The following is a 13,750-nucleotide window of genomic DNA, read 5'->3' on the forward strand; positions in this document are numbered from 1 at the left end:
AAAAGGCAAAGAAAAGAAATTAAGATTACCTTATAGTTCACTGAATAAGTACCTCTGAGCCTCTGGCCACTAAACTGTGTAGACACAGAGTAGGAAAAGATACCTCATTTTTTAAATTTTAAGAAAAGCCGGGCACAGTGGCCTACCCCTGAACTCCTAGCTACTTGGGAAACTGAGACAGGGAGATCTCAACTCTGAGGCCAGACTGGGCAAGTAAGCAAGACCCTGTCTCAGAATAAAAAGGGCTGGGGGTATCACTCGGAGGCAGAGCATCCCTGGGTTTGATGCCTAGTACTGCAAGAGAAGAAAATGAAGGAGACTTGTCTTCCTGCTGTTGCTCCTCAGAACATTTGCTGAAAAACACCAAAGAGACTGATGCTGTGTGCATGGTTAGGGTCTGCCCTCCTAGAACCTGCAGCGCTCTCTTTCCTGGCCTGCCTCTCGGTCTTGCTCTGTATGTCCCGGCTCCATGATTCCCCTGGTCCCTCCTCATCCCTTTGCCTAGCTGGCCCCTGCCTTGGGAGCTGTCTCCAAACCTCTTTGTAGCTGGTCTTGTCCATAGGTTGGATGTGAATGTGTACATTGCCTGACCCCTTCCTTGGTGAGGGCCCTAGCTTCATCCTGCGGCTTTCTGACTACTAAGTCACCGTCCACGTAAGTCTTCAACACTAGACAGGTCACTCCTGTAGAGAAGTGTCTGGCAGGACACTATGCCCCAAAGTTCTCGGCTTGGGAACATACTAACCAGCTGGAAGTGCTGAGAATTAGGCTAATAAGGAGAAACCCCTTATCTAGCTCAGCTGCTGGGCCAAGAGATCAGAACCTAAGATTTTCATAACATTTTTAGAGGCAGGCCTAGGGCTTTTAAGGCTTGTGGACTCCTCCATCTGGAGGATGACAGTGCCCTCCTACAATCTTTTTGTTTTTTTGGGTCAAACCCATGAGCACTATGCCGCTGAGATACCCCAGCCCTTTATATAAGTGTTAAGCATTTGTCAAATACTGAAAACTAGACAACTACAGAGTTGGGCATGGTGGCACATGCCTGTATTCCAGCACTCTGGGAGCTTGAGACAAAAAGATGACAAAGACCTGGCATGGTGGCACATGCCTGTAATCCCAGCACTTGGGAGGCTGAGGCAGGAGAATTGTTGCAAGTTCAAGACTAGCCTGGGCTACATAGTGGGCTCAAGGCCAGCCTGAACTGTATAGTGAGACCCTGTCTTAAAAAGACAAAAAAAAAATGATGGCAAGTTCAAACTCATCCTGGGAAATTTAGTGACTTAGCAAGGCCCTGTCTGAAAATAAAAAATAAGAAAAGGCCTATAGACGTACTTCTGGAACAGCTCAATCCCCAGTACGGGGAGTGGGTAAAAAAAAGCAACTCTAAACATTTTTGTACATTTTCTGAGTCTTTCTACACACTTAGTATTGAGTGTAATGCCTATTACCTGTTATTTATCTTGTTTCTCTGAACATTATAATAAAGGATTTCTCACTAACAAAGCTTTTTGCCAAGCATGGCGGCACATGTCTGTAATCACAGCTGTGCAGGAGGCTAAAGCTGGAGGATCACATGTTGGTGGTCAGCTTGGGCAACTTAGCACGACCCTGTCTTAAAATTTAAAAATATAAAAAAGGACTTGGGATATGGCTTAGTTCCCTTGAGCTAGGGGGGTACCGCCTACCTTTTTTTTTTTTTTTTTTTTTTTTAAATGGTTCTGAGAATTGAACCTGGGGCCTCGAACATGCTAAACACATATTTTATCACTAACCTTCACCCTCGCCCCCCAGATTTCATTATATACATGTTTACAACTGCAAAATATGTTGCTCTGTACTCTGTTGTGGTTCTTTATTGGATTTTTCTTTTTTGTAGTGGGGGTGGGGTAGGGGGGTGGGGTGGGTACCAGGAATCAACCTCAGGACATGCACTTGCCAGGCAGGTGCTTGCATGCTGAGCTATAGCCCCAGCCCTATTGAATTTTTATTAATAGTTCTAGGTTCTCACTGTGATGAAATCTTTAGGTATTTGGTTTTTGATATATGAATTGGTAACTAGGATTATTTCCTTAGTATAAGTTGCCACAAATAAAATTAAAGAATTTAAGGGCCCTATTATTTATTATCAGCTTTCTTGTTGTTGTTACTATTTTTAATAAGATTTGAAAATAGCAAGTGTTTCATACCGGTTTTTCTTTTTTTTCTTTTTTTTTTGAGGTGGGGTCTCACTGTGCAGTTCAGGCTGGCCTTGAACTCACAGCCATCTGCCTACCTTAACCTTCCAAGTGCTGGGATTACAGATGCATGCCACCATGCCTGCCATTCTCTCTGGGAACTTATCTGCTGCTCTCTTGCAGTGTATCAATAAACACTAACTTTTCTAAGAAAAAGACAAAAACAGGATTAGCATTTCTATTTTCATATTCTTCAAATATATATAAAGCTTACATTGGCTGGATCTGAGCGATACCACAATCACATAAATTTCTCATGTCATATAGGCACCAGGAAATGAGAAATAACCATTCCTAGGCTATTTTGCTATAAGAACAAAACAATTATTTCAGTGGCACCCTCTAGGGCTACCTCATCTCTGACAGTGGGGGAAGCTATCCAGTTCCCTGGTAGGAAGTCCTATCTTATTAAGAGCAGGAGAAGGGAGAAGATGGCTTTGCATGGTATATGACTAAGGTGTTGAAAGGTGGGGCCTGTGACAGAGGCCCCATACGGTGTGGCTTTGGCCGTGTGTGCACCAAATTCTGTGGAAGTTTACATTGTGTGCAAAAACTGCCCCATCCTGTCCTGCCCCAATGTTAGCAGCATTGAAGCCAGGCTGTAATCGTGGTGGAGTTCCATCTAGCATCAAGGCCCTCAATTTTTTTTTTTCTGTTGCAGATGAGACAAAAGGACCCAGTGAAAGGAATGACAGCAGATGACTAAAGCCACCCCTCCCTTTTCTGCACTGTATGTACTTTATTTCTCACTGTGCATGTCATAGAAGCTAAAAATCGGTTTGGGTCCTCAAGGTCTCAGCAGCTCACAATGGAGTCAGAAAGCCGACCTCATCCTTCATTCATCTTTCACTCTAGTATTGATGATGACTGCCATGTTAAACAGCGAGCTCTCGGGCCTCCACTGAAAAGGATTATGGCTTTTAAGACTTTTCCAAGAAAAGTTGTATAAAGAACCACCCAGATAGACATGGACAGGGTGGTAAGGACTGGGGCCGTGGACGCAGAAGCAAAGCTTGTGTGCCATTAATCACTTCCCCTCTTGCAATTTGAGCCATGTCAAGTAGACGCTGGCACGATGGTGCACATCCTGTACTCCCGTCAGCTGTTCCACACTGCCGAGTACTGGCGTCCCCCTGCCCTTCCCTTGAAAAATCTGCTGGCCAAACAGCTTTTATAAGCATTCATCGTTGTGTTTGGTTCTTCATTTCCTTCTTTGTACCCTTGGCCCCATACTAAATAACTGTCCTCAATAGAGGCCAACATCATTCAGATGCTGGGGAAATGCTTCTGCCCAGGTCCTGGGGCCAGGAGGGGAATGTCCCTTGCTTCATATTGTCACTTGCCTGAGGCACTTCCTCTGTTAGCTCCCCATGCTGTCTCCCTTGTGCCCTGCACACCTGCAGACTCATGTTACGCTTGCAGCTCAGAGTGGTCATTAATGAAAAACCTGGCCCTGCTCTCAGACTGAGAAAATTGTTTCGTCAAATAAAAAATTGACTGTCCTTTAGCACCAGTGATGCAGACCTCTGCATGCTCTTGCTGCTCTTGTATTCTTAGAGCAGCTTCTGGGGGTCGGAAGGGTAGGAATAAGTGGATTCTTGCAATGCCAGCTTCCCAGTCACTGCTGGGACCTCAGTGTCCTCCCCACCACCCCCGTCTCCAGCAGCTGCCGCCCTTCTGGCTTTTGAAATTCCTCCACTTCCAGTGATTTACAGTGTGCTCCTGCCTTCCTCTGTTGCTTCCTTAATAATTGTATTTCTCTTCTAGTTTTGCAAGACAGTGGTCAACAGGAAGGCCCAGCAGCTCCACCCTCCTGAGTGACAGGCCATCTTCGGACGCAGCCTTTCTGTGCCCATTCTTCAGGCAACTTCTGATCCCTTACTGTAGCTAATTCTAGATACCCTTCAATATTGTGAACAAATAGACCGTCCGGTATTACAGAGCCCGTGTGTGCGGGAGCCTGCTCCTCTGAGCTATGTGGGGAGTAGGTTGCTGTATTTACAGCTCCTCCCTCTCTCTCCATTGTGTTCTGACCCATTTCTGTGTGGTCTCCTCCCCACTTTATTTCCAAGTGACATTTTTGGTCTTTCAAAATAGCTGCCTTTTGTGATGTGGTGATTTAAGTTCCTTTGTTTTCAACCTTGGGATAAACTAATATTTTTGCTTCCTGGGCAGATCTTTGCAATTTTGAGTGCTCACTTGGGGAGAGAGGACGAGTTAGAAATACAGAATTCCCACCCTCCCAGTTCCACAGAATAGCAGTGTGGCTTCATAACTCTGACCTCTGCTCCCATAATGTGTTGTTAGAATGCTCTGAGACCAAGGAGGCCCAGCGAGTCTCTGTTTCAGAAAATTTAACAAATAAGAATTCCTGCCCCAGTCCCTGTATCTCTGGCCACTATTCTTAGAAACAGTTGTAGCTTCTTGGCCCTCCTGTTGCCCATTCTGTGTGAATCATTCTGCAGAGCCTACAGGACACCCCAGTCACCTCTCCGCCTGGAGGGACTTGTCCAGTGTGGCCCTTAGAATTGAGTCTGTCCGGTAGATACTGATCCGTCTGACCCCAAGGAGCTTTATATGTCCATGCTCCTCTTCCCTTTTGGGCTGGTGCTGCCACTCAGCAATAATCTTTTCTCTGTGCTTTCTTAGATCCCTATCCTCTGTCTTTGAGGTTGGTTAGAATGCAAGAGTCCTGATCTCTTCATGCTGCACCCAGTGAGCATGCAAAAAGCTTTCTTTTCCAGCAGAACATGTACCCTCTTGTCTCCAATCATTGGAAAGGAATTTGAAGAAAAAGAACTCAGGTCATGCTGCCCCCAGGCTGAGTTCTGTCCTGGACAATCAAAAGCGAGCAGTGATCATAGTGTAGAATTCTACCAAAGTAGGCTGGAGAGGTCCAGGTTCCAGGGGAGGAGAGTGTGCTGAGTGTTTCCTAGTTCCTACAGCTTGGCAGAAAATGAGAATGCCTTCCTGGTGGGAGACTCTGAGACAGCTACAGTGTCACCTGACCGTTCTGAAACCCTGTGAAGTGTGTCAGCCTGAGTGTACAGTCATCCAGCCCCAAGCTAGCCTGGGTGCCTCTTTCGAGAGAGACCAAATCTCCCTTGGGGGAGTGAGAATTGGGATGGGATAATTTATCCTTATGTTTTTATCAGTTAGTTTGCCTTACCTTACTCATTTCTAAGTGCAATAAGGGAGTGTCTCACGGGATTGCACCTGGGACATCCTGATGGGTGGTTTCGTGTGGCCTTCCTGGCACAAGAGCAGGCAGAATCGGACCTTGCAGCATGGTTAGCTGTGACCTTCACTGAGGTCCCTTTGGGACCAGAGATGTCCTCTTACAGGCATTTTTCCTCTGTACGTCTCCTCGCTTTGCTGGGTCCTTCATAATGGACCTGCATGTTCAGTTGTGATTTGCATCTCAACTGCTACTAGTACGTGTGGGACTGGGAAAGTTGGAGAAGAGGCATTCCGCCTACAGGAGAAAAATGTAAATGTTTTCCTACAAGCTCTGTGTTACCTATTAATTACATGTGTGCTTAAAGACTTTCCTTCTTCATTCTTCAACTAGGTGAAGTCCAGATTTGAGTTATCTTGGGAGAAACTGATACTATTTGCAGACTTTTGTTAACGTGGGGCGAGGGTCAGCAGATGCTAGCCTCCTTTCTTCAGCTCTGTGAGATCCACACATATCATATTAGCTCTAACGGGGGCTCACTCTTTATCTGCCTTTTCCCTGACTCCTCCACCTCTAGCCACTTCCCACTCCCACCCCAACTGGAAGCATCCGTACGAGCTGAGCTACAGTTTCCTGAGATCAGCCTGCATCGGGGGCTCCTGCCCACATGAAAAAGGTGGATGTCCCTGGTATTCTGTCCTCACGGGTAGTGTTGCTGCTGGGCAACAGTGTTGGCTTCTTTTAAGTACCCCCTTCCCTCTCCACCCACCCTAAACTGCCTAGCACTCAGAGGGGCTTCCGAGCAAAGGCTCGGCTCCAGATGGAAAATACCTAAGGGTGCACTACACCCCTGCAGACCAGCAAAGGCTCGGCTCCGGGAGGAGAGTACCTAAGGGTGCACTACACCCCTGCAGACCAGCTGCTTCCGTTAGACTTGCAGGGTCTCAGTCCTAGCTGAAAGTAGCGGTACCTCTGCATGAGGGCTGCTGGGCTCTGGCCTCACCAAGAGAGGCTGAGGACAGGGGTCAGTGTTGTGGGCATGTGTCTATCTTCCCAAGTTCTCCTTTTTCAGTCCTCACTGGGACTCCCTGACTTATTTTGGTTGGTTCCTAGTGCTACTTCTTTTACAAACTACACTTTGTAGAACTGATTAGATTACCTTGTTTATTTAATGTGAGTTTGTGCCTTTTTGTCTCAATCTTCCAATACAGGTATATTGGGGAAAAAAGCAGTCTAATAAAATCCTAGACAAAGCTTTCTGGAGTCCAGCTTACTGGTGATGTCTTATGTCCATTTTACTTAGTAGTATCCTCAAACTCTTACTGCTGTGCCCTCCCCTACTTTACCATGGCAGGATTAGGAGAAGGTACAATGATGTATGAAAATTTATGCAGGTGATTTCCACTAATTAAAATATTCCCTTGTCAATTTATTTACACAGCATTGTATATCTAAATTCACTCAACGGCATGAGTGCCTGCCTGGCAAGTGCATGGTCCTGAGTTCAATTTCCGGCACAAAAAAAAAAACAAACAAAAAAACAAGTAAATGCAGTTTGGCCATTTTTTAGTGGCAGTGTTTCCTTGGTGCTTTTTGCCCTTCTGCTCCACATATGCCTCATCCACCCTACCTAGCGCAACATTTATTTAAGGTAGGAAGGGTTTTTGGGTTTTTTTGTTGTGGGTGGTTTTTTTTTGTTTGTTTGTTTGTTTTCTTTTTGAGGCAGGGTCTCGCTATTCCGTTCAGGCTGGCCTTGAGCCCACTTTGTAGCCCAGGCTGGCCCGGAACTCTCAATGATCCTCCTGCCTCAGCCTCCTGAGTGCTGGGATTACAGGTGTGTGCCACCACACCCAGCCAATTTTTTTATTTTTTTCTTTGGAGATGGGATTTCCCTATGTTGCCCAGGCTGGCCTCAAACCCCTCTGGTCAAGGTGTGCTACCTGAGCCTCCTTAGGGGGCGTGACTTCTGGAGTGCTGCACCATAGAGGGCTTAAAATCGGAAAATAAGAGTCTTAACTCTTTTTTTTTTTTTTTTTTTTTTTTTTGAGATAGGGTATTCCTATTCTTCATATGTATTCCAGGCTCATCTCCAACTTGAGGTGATCCTCTTACCTCACCTCTTGAATGCTGGGATTACAGGCCTAGACAGACTTTAAAACCACCATTTGGGAGGCTGAGGCAGGAGCATCACCACCAAGGCCAGCCTGAACTACACAGTGAGACCCTGTCTCAAAGAACCTAAAGAAATGAGTCAATGAAAATAAAGTAGGCGTCCTTGGCCAAGCATAGTGACACACACCTATAATCCTCGCACTTGGGAGGCCAAGGCAGAAAGATGACCTCAAATTTGAGTTTAAGGCCAACCTGCCTGAACTACATAGTGAGATCCTGCCTCCAAACGGGGCCGGGGGAGCGGGGCGGCTTAACTTAATCTGGTACTGGGGATCAAATTCAGGACCTTGTGCTTGCCAGGCAGGCGCTTGTACCACTGAGCAGTATCCCCAGCTCCTTAACTTAATCTGGCATTAGGGTTTGTAAACTTTATGAAGCTTATTTATAAAACTGTGTGTACTGTGTGTATTTTTCTGGGGGAGAGTCATGGCTCTCAGTGGAATCCCCTGTAGTCTCCCTCAGCCCCAAAAAAGATTGAAAAACTGACTTAAAGGAAATTGTAGTTTTTGTTTTTAAGGTGGTACATGGCAGAGGGCAACAGCTTATGGCACCCGGAGCAGCAGAAGACAGCAAAAGTAGAGACAGACAAAGGGACAGGGCTTTTTTTTTTTTGGCCAAGTTTATTTCATGTTTACTTTTACATATAGACCAAGCAGAAAAAATTTATTTTTCATTCATTAATGGCCACTTTTGCCGGGCGTGGTGGCACAAGCCGGTAATCCCAGCACTCGGGAGGCTGAGGCAGGAGGATCGTTTCGAGTTCGAGGCCAGCCTGGGCTACAAAGTGAGCTCAAGGCCAGCCTGAACTACATAGCGAGATCCTGTCTCAAAAAGACAACAACAGAAAAAAGCATTAATGGCCACTTTCGAAGAGCCCAGGAACCCCATGAATACCCTATGTGCAACAGGTAAAACAAGAAGTTCAGAAAGCCAGAGTTTGAAAAGTAAGAGTACCGACGCACCGTGACCAACGTAAGACCGCCTCTACTGGGGAGAGACTAGGTCACAAGCACAACTGACTATGCGTGGCCCCGCCCTGGTCTGGGCGGCGGGCGCGGGAGGGAAGACAGCACGGAAGCCAGGGGCCTAAACCGCAGAAGCTCTTGCAGGCGACTTCCGCCGGAAGATGCCCCCTTTTCGACCCCGCGCGGGGCAAGCTGGGAGTAGCGGGGAGGTGGGGCTCCGGAGCCGGCCTTTCGCTCGCTCACATGGGACTTATTACGTCGCATTCTATTGACGGTCAAGACATCTTCCCGGGCCCGGCTCTGAGCCTGTAGCCATTTAGCATCTGTTGGAGAGTCCCGCCTCTTTTCCCAAAGCGCATCACTCAGAACCCTTGGCGTAGCAAGACCCGCCTCTTACGGAAGCCGAGGCGGACTGTCAGAATACGGAACAAAAACAACCAGGAACTAGTGAGGCTTCCGAGACCTGCTGCCCGAGTGGTTGCTTGGGAGGGGACCAGCATAGATAGGGAGACGCGAGCCTGCCGGGCCACCGCGTGGGGATGATGGCCGCAGAGAGCCAACAGGACCTGTCTGAGGCAAAACAGATGAAGCTCAGGTAAGGAGAACACCTGCGAGCGGGCTGACCTGTTCGGCAGAATCGCTGGCTGAAGCCCTGTAGGGATGGCGGGCCTTTGGACAGAACCAGACGGGGAGAGAATGGGCGAGCCCACTACTCGGTTGCCCCCCTACGTTCTTCCAGACCAAGGCCGAGTGGAATGTGTAGGGTCTGCGGCTCGCGCCTTCCCTAAATTTAGGCGCTGGAACTCATTCCGGCTGGGGCGCCCCGGACCCTGTAGGTCTTTGGGGGAGAGACTTGTGCTGGGCTGTTAAAGACATAATGCGTTCGCTCCTTAGCTGTAGACTACAAGTCTAAGTCCTATTTTGAAAATCAGTTACATACACCTTGGGGATCTGCCTGATCCCTTTATGACCTCCGAAATTCAAAATCAGATTTAGATAAGTTCCTTTAATGAAGTGAAGCCTGATCTCATGCTTGCTCTTTCACGAAGAACAACGTTAATCACCAACTTACTGTAAGTCACGTTGCACGAGTTTACTGCTAATCTCAGTCCTGAGAGTGGGGACAAGAAATCCCGACTTTTGTTCTCCATCCTGGAAGAAAAAGTCCCTTGGGAAGCAAGGAGCCTTTGAATAAAGGGCTGCCTTCCTTAATCCTCTGTTGGACAGCAGGGGGAGATCGTAAACAAATGAAGTACATAATCTCATCGTTCCAGAGAAGGCGGTTTTTGTATTTTGTTTACATTCAAGGGAGAGGCAGGAAGTTGCTTTAAGCTGGCCAAGAATTTCTTCAAGTCAGGCTTTTTAGGACATGAACCTCTAAGAACAAGGCCTAGTGGAGAAGACATGTTTTGAACCTGCCCTTTCCTCCCAGCGCCTCCGCCCCCCAGCCTCCCCTGGTCCCGTTCTGGATCTTTAGTTGCTGCGGGTACTCTTTCTCATAGTATTCTTAAGATTCACAGGAAGTTTGGTGGCTGTTCTTGATCTCTGCAGAGTCTGCACCTCCTGCCTCATCTGTACTCAGCACAGTCTGGGCTTCCTTGGAGTGTTGCTGGAATTATTAACCAGCTCTTCAAACCGAGTGTCCTGGCGCACATCTGTAATCCCAGCACTTGGGAGACTGAGGCAGGAGGACCGATGCAAGGCCATCCTGGAGGCCAGCCTGGGCTACATAGTGAGTTCAAGGCCAGCCTGAACTACATAGTAGGACCCTGTCTCAAACCCTCCTCCCCCCCGCAACAAAAAATGCTATTCAGGTCTCTTTCCTCTGGCCTCTGACAGGACATAGTGTTATGGAGAGCCACTGATCTAGTTCTCTTGTATGAAGCTGAGATAATGTTATCCAACCCCCCCCCAAAAAAGATAATGTTATCCAATTAATGACTTTGCCCAAGAGAGGGTAGACTCAAGAGACAGGCTAAGAAACTGGTTGCTTAGACACTTCTCAGGCTCCCTGAAGACTTGGTGGAATTTGTTGAGCTACGGGGATCTGCAAGCAAGGGAATATAATGTTATCTCTGTTATTTTTGAAATCCCCTTGCTCTAGCAGCTCAAGGCCTCTCACAACATATAGTCTGAACCTGAACCCTGAGATCTTCCTAGTGGTCTTAGGAACCCCTGAGTTGATGGGTAGGGGTAGGGAGTTATTGACTGACCCATAGATAGATGATCATTGAAGTGTAGAGGGCTGGAGAAGCTGATGGATTAATAAATTCCTGGCCATCCAGCCCCGCATCCTTTCCTTTGCTTAACCAAAAGCCTGTGGGTTCCCTTTGGCAGCTCTGCTGTGGTTGGCAACACCAGTGCAGCCACATGTGGGCAGCTGTGGGCCTGCATGGAGAATCCAGTCCAGGGTAGATTCCTGCTTCAGGGGATAAAAATGAAGATGGAAAAAAAAAAAAATGAGGATGAAGTCCATTGCTCCTCCTCGCACCAGATGCAGAGACACATTTCCCATTATGATGCAGTGGACTGTGGTATTAGCATTAGCAGGCCTAGAGCCTTGTCCATTATCTTGACAAGATCTTAGCGCCTTCCTCCATGACTTCCCTTTGTATCTTTCCCACAGCATTCATGTTGTGACCTGGAATGTGGCCTCAGAAGCACCCCCTCTAGACCTCAGTGACCTGCTTCAGCTGAATGATCCAAACCTGAACCTGGACATATACATCATTGGGTAGGTAACTTCAAGGCCCTTTTACTCATCCTTCTAATCCTGTGGGGAACTTCTGCAGCTTACCTTTCTTGCTCTGGAGTCTAAAGGTGGGGTGTTTTCAGCCTCACTGGGATCAGTCCAGTGTCTCTTGTCCTGGATCAGCAGTGGCCAGATGTTGGAAACTAGCAGCCAAACAGCTGAGGGTGGGAGAAATCATGGCCTTCAGAATAGGGCTAGAAAGTCTGGTGAGTGCAGCACTAAATGTCTTTGAATGCCAAGTATGGTGGCACACACCTGTAACCCCAGCAGTTGGGAGGCTGAGGCAGGAGAATCGTCTCAAGTTTGAGGCCAGCCTGGGCTACATAATGAGTTCAAGGCCAGCCTGAACTACATAGTGAAACCCTATCTCAAAAAACTAAGGGGAGGGCCGGGGATATAGCTCAGTGGTATAGCACCTGCCTGGCAAGCGCAAGGTCCTGAGTTCAATTCCCAGTACCCCCCAAAAAAGGGGGGGAATGTCTTTGGGAGAAGGTGGTATTCTCCTCTGACCGGGGATGGTCAGTTTGCAGGAAATGAACTCTGGGATCGTAAGCCTCCTTTCCGACACTGCCTTTGAAGACCCGTGGAGCAGTGTCCTCATGGATGTGCTCGCCCCTCTGAGCTTCATCAAGGTAATTTACACATTCATGAGGGATGAAAAAAATGTCACCTCCTCTGACCCCCATTGTCTGGTCTGATGTGTTCTTCCCAATCCTGCTCAGCTATTCGTGCTATTTCCCCTTTATTCAAAGGTTTAAGCCTCACTCTCCCTGGCCCCCTGGGGATCTTGCAAGGCTTGTGCCTTTCCAAGATGCCCTGATTCAAGCTAGGATTCTAGGGTTTAGTTTCACACCTATTTGTCACCTTGGGAGAACTCCTAGTGCAGGTGCAGCCAAGAGTATTAACGCCAGAGTGCCCACCTCTGCCTCACTCTCCAGTTTCTGCCCATTGCCCAACCTGAAATCTCTGAGTATAGTAATTGCTGCCTCTTATAGAATGCTTCTTTGGTGTTAAAGATTAAAAATAAACTCTTTTTTTCCTTGTGTATTAAAGGTTGAACCCAGGGCCTTGTGCATACTAGACAAGTACTCTACCACTGAGGTTCATCTCCAGCTCTTTTTCAGAGTTTATTTTGCTAAGTTGCCCAGACTGTCCTTGAATTTGTGATCCTTCTACCTCAGCTGTAAATAAACTTCTCACATACATTATTTTAAAATCTTCACATTGCTCTTGAAATGGAGGTATTCTGCAGATAAAACTCTGGTTCAGAAAACACAGGCTTTTTGGTATTCAGATCTAGGTCTTTCAAATTTTATAGTCCATGTTCTAAATTACTGTATTTCATTGCTGTACTAGTGAGCTGTAAGGCTTAGAGGTATCAGGTGTCCTCTGATCATCTGACATGCAGGTCAAATCCCTGGAGGTCAGGAGGTTAGGAAAGGGGAGGTAGGGAACCAGGCATGGTGGTGCACATTTGTAATCCCAGCACTTGGGAGACTGAGGCAGGAAGATTGTGAATTCAAGTCCAACCTGAGCTACATAGGGAGTTTCAGGCTAGCCTCCACTACAGACCATGTCTCAAAAAGGTAAAAAAAATAGGGGCTAGGGATTTAGCTCAGTGGCACAGCACCTTCCTGGCAAGTGCAAGGTCGTGAGTTCAATTCCCAGTACCGGAAAACAAACAAAAAAACCAAAAAATTGGCGGCACATGGTGGCACACACTGTAATCCCCAGCACTCAGAAGGCTGAGGTAGGAAGAGCACCACACATTCAAGCCCAGCCTAAACTACATAGCAAGACCCTGTCTCAAAAAAAAACCAAAACAAAGTTTAAAAAAAAAAAAAAAACAGAAAAGGGATGATAAATAGGTTCTTTTTGTTTATTTGGGGTTTTTTTGTTTTTTTCCGGTACTGGGAATTGAACTCATGACCTCGCGCTTGGCAGGCAGGCGCTGTGCCGCTGAGCTAAATACCCCACCCCAATACATAGGTTCTTAATCTGAGAGACCATATGGTGAAACTTTAGACCTTAGTAGAATCCACAGAAGGCTCTAGGTTGCTGCATCTTTGTTCTGCCTTGCACCATACGGGTGAAACACGCTTCCCTTCAAAGTACCTAGTTTACAACCTCTTAGAAATGCCCAAAATCTTTTTGTTTCCTCCTCAGGGTGACTGCTGTTCTTCATTCTGTTACCAGGGCTGGACATGTGGCTGAGCAGTGCAGCGCTAGCCCAGCATACACAAAGTTCAGTCCCCTGCACCTGGGTGGGAGGTTGCCCCTCTTTCTCTGAGGATGCTAGAGCAAGAGCTGTGCGTCCTTGAAGGATAAGAGGGAGTATAGGATTTAGTCCTCTTGCAGGAGGATTGCCACAAGTTTGAGGCCATCTGGGGCTACCTAGTGAATTCAAAACCAATCTGAACTACACAATAAGACCCATATCAAAAAA

The 13,750-nt window shown here is 47.1% G+C and overlaps 2 protein-coding genes across 3 annotated transcripts in view; both read left to right on the forward strand.

Moving 5' to 3' along the window:
* Pitpna (phosphatidylinositol transfer protein, alpha) overlaps window positions 1-6,671 on the forward strand; it is a 37,903-nt gene extending 31,232 nt beyond the window's left edge. Inside the window, exons 11-12 of the mRNA XM_005402620.2 lie at window positions 2,899-2,967; window positions 4,005-6,671. Coding sequence (XP_005402677.1) covers window positions 2,899-2,943 — 45 coding nt within the window. The 3' untranslated portion in view covers window positions 2,944-2,967; window positions 4,005-6,671. The remainder of the gene's footprint in view (window positions 1-2,898; window positions 2,968-4,004) is intronic.
* Window positions 6,672-8,611: 1,940 nt separating this feature from the next.
* Window positions 8,612-13,750, forward strand: part of Inpp5k (inositol polyphosphate-5-phosphatase K) — a 22,981-nt gene continuing 17,842 nt past the window's right edge. The window contains exons 1-3 of one of the 2 annotated variants that reach the window (XM_013503399.1): window positions 8,612-9,147; window positions 11,179-11,286; window positions 11,828-11,936. In XM_013503399.1, coding sequence (XP_013358853.1) covers window positions 9,092-9,147; window positions 11,179-11,286; window positions 11,828-11,936 — 273 coding nt within the window. In that variant the 5' untranslated portion in view covers window positions 8,612-9,091. Of the gene's footprint in view, window positions 9,148-11,178; window positions 11,287-11,827; window positions 11,937-13,750 lie in introns of those variants that run through there. The other variant, XM_013503400.1, reaches the window with a different exon arrangement.

Source organism: Chinchilla lanigera, unplaced genomic scaffold (assembly GCF_000276665.1).
Source record: "Chinchilla lanigera isolate Chin_1 unplaced genomic scaffold, ChiLan1.0 scaffold00080, whole genome shotgun sequence".
Lineage (NCBI taxonomy): Eukaryota > Metazoa > Chordata > Mammalia > Rodentia > Chinchillidae > Chinchilla > Chinchilla lanigera.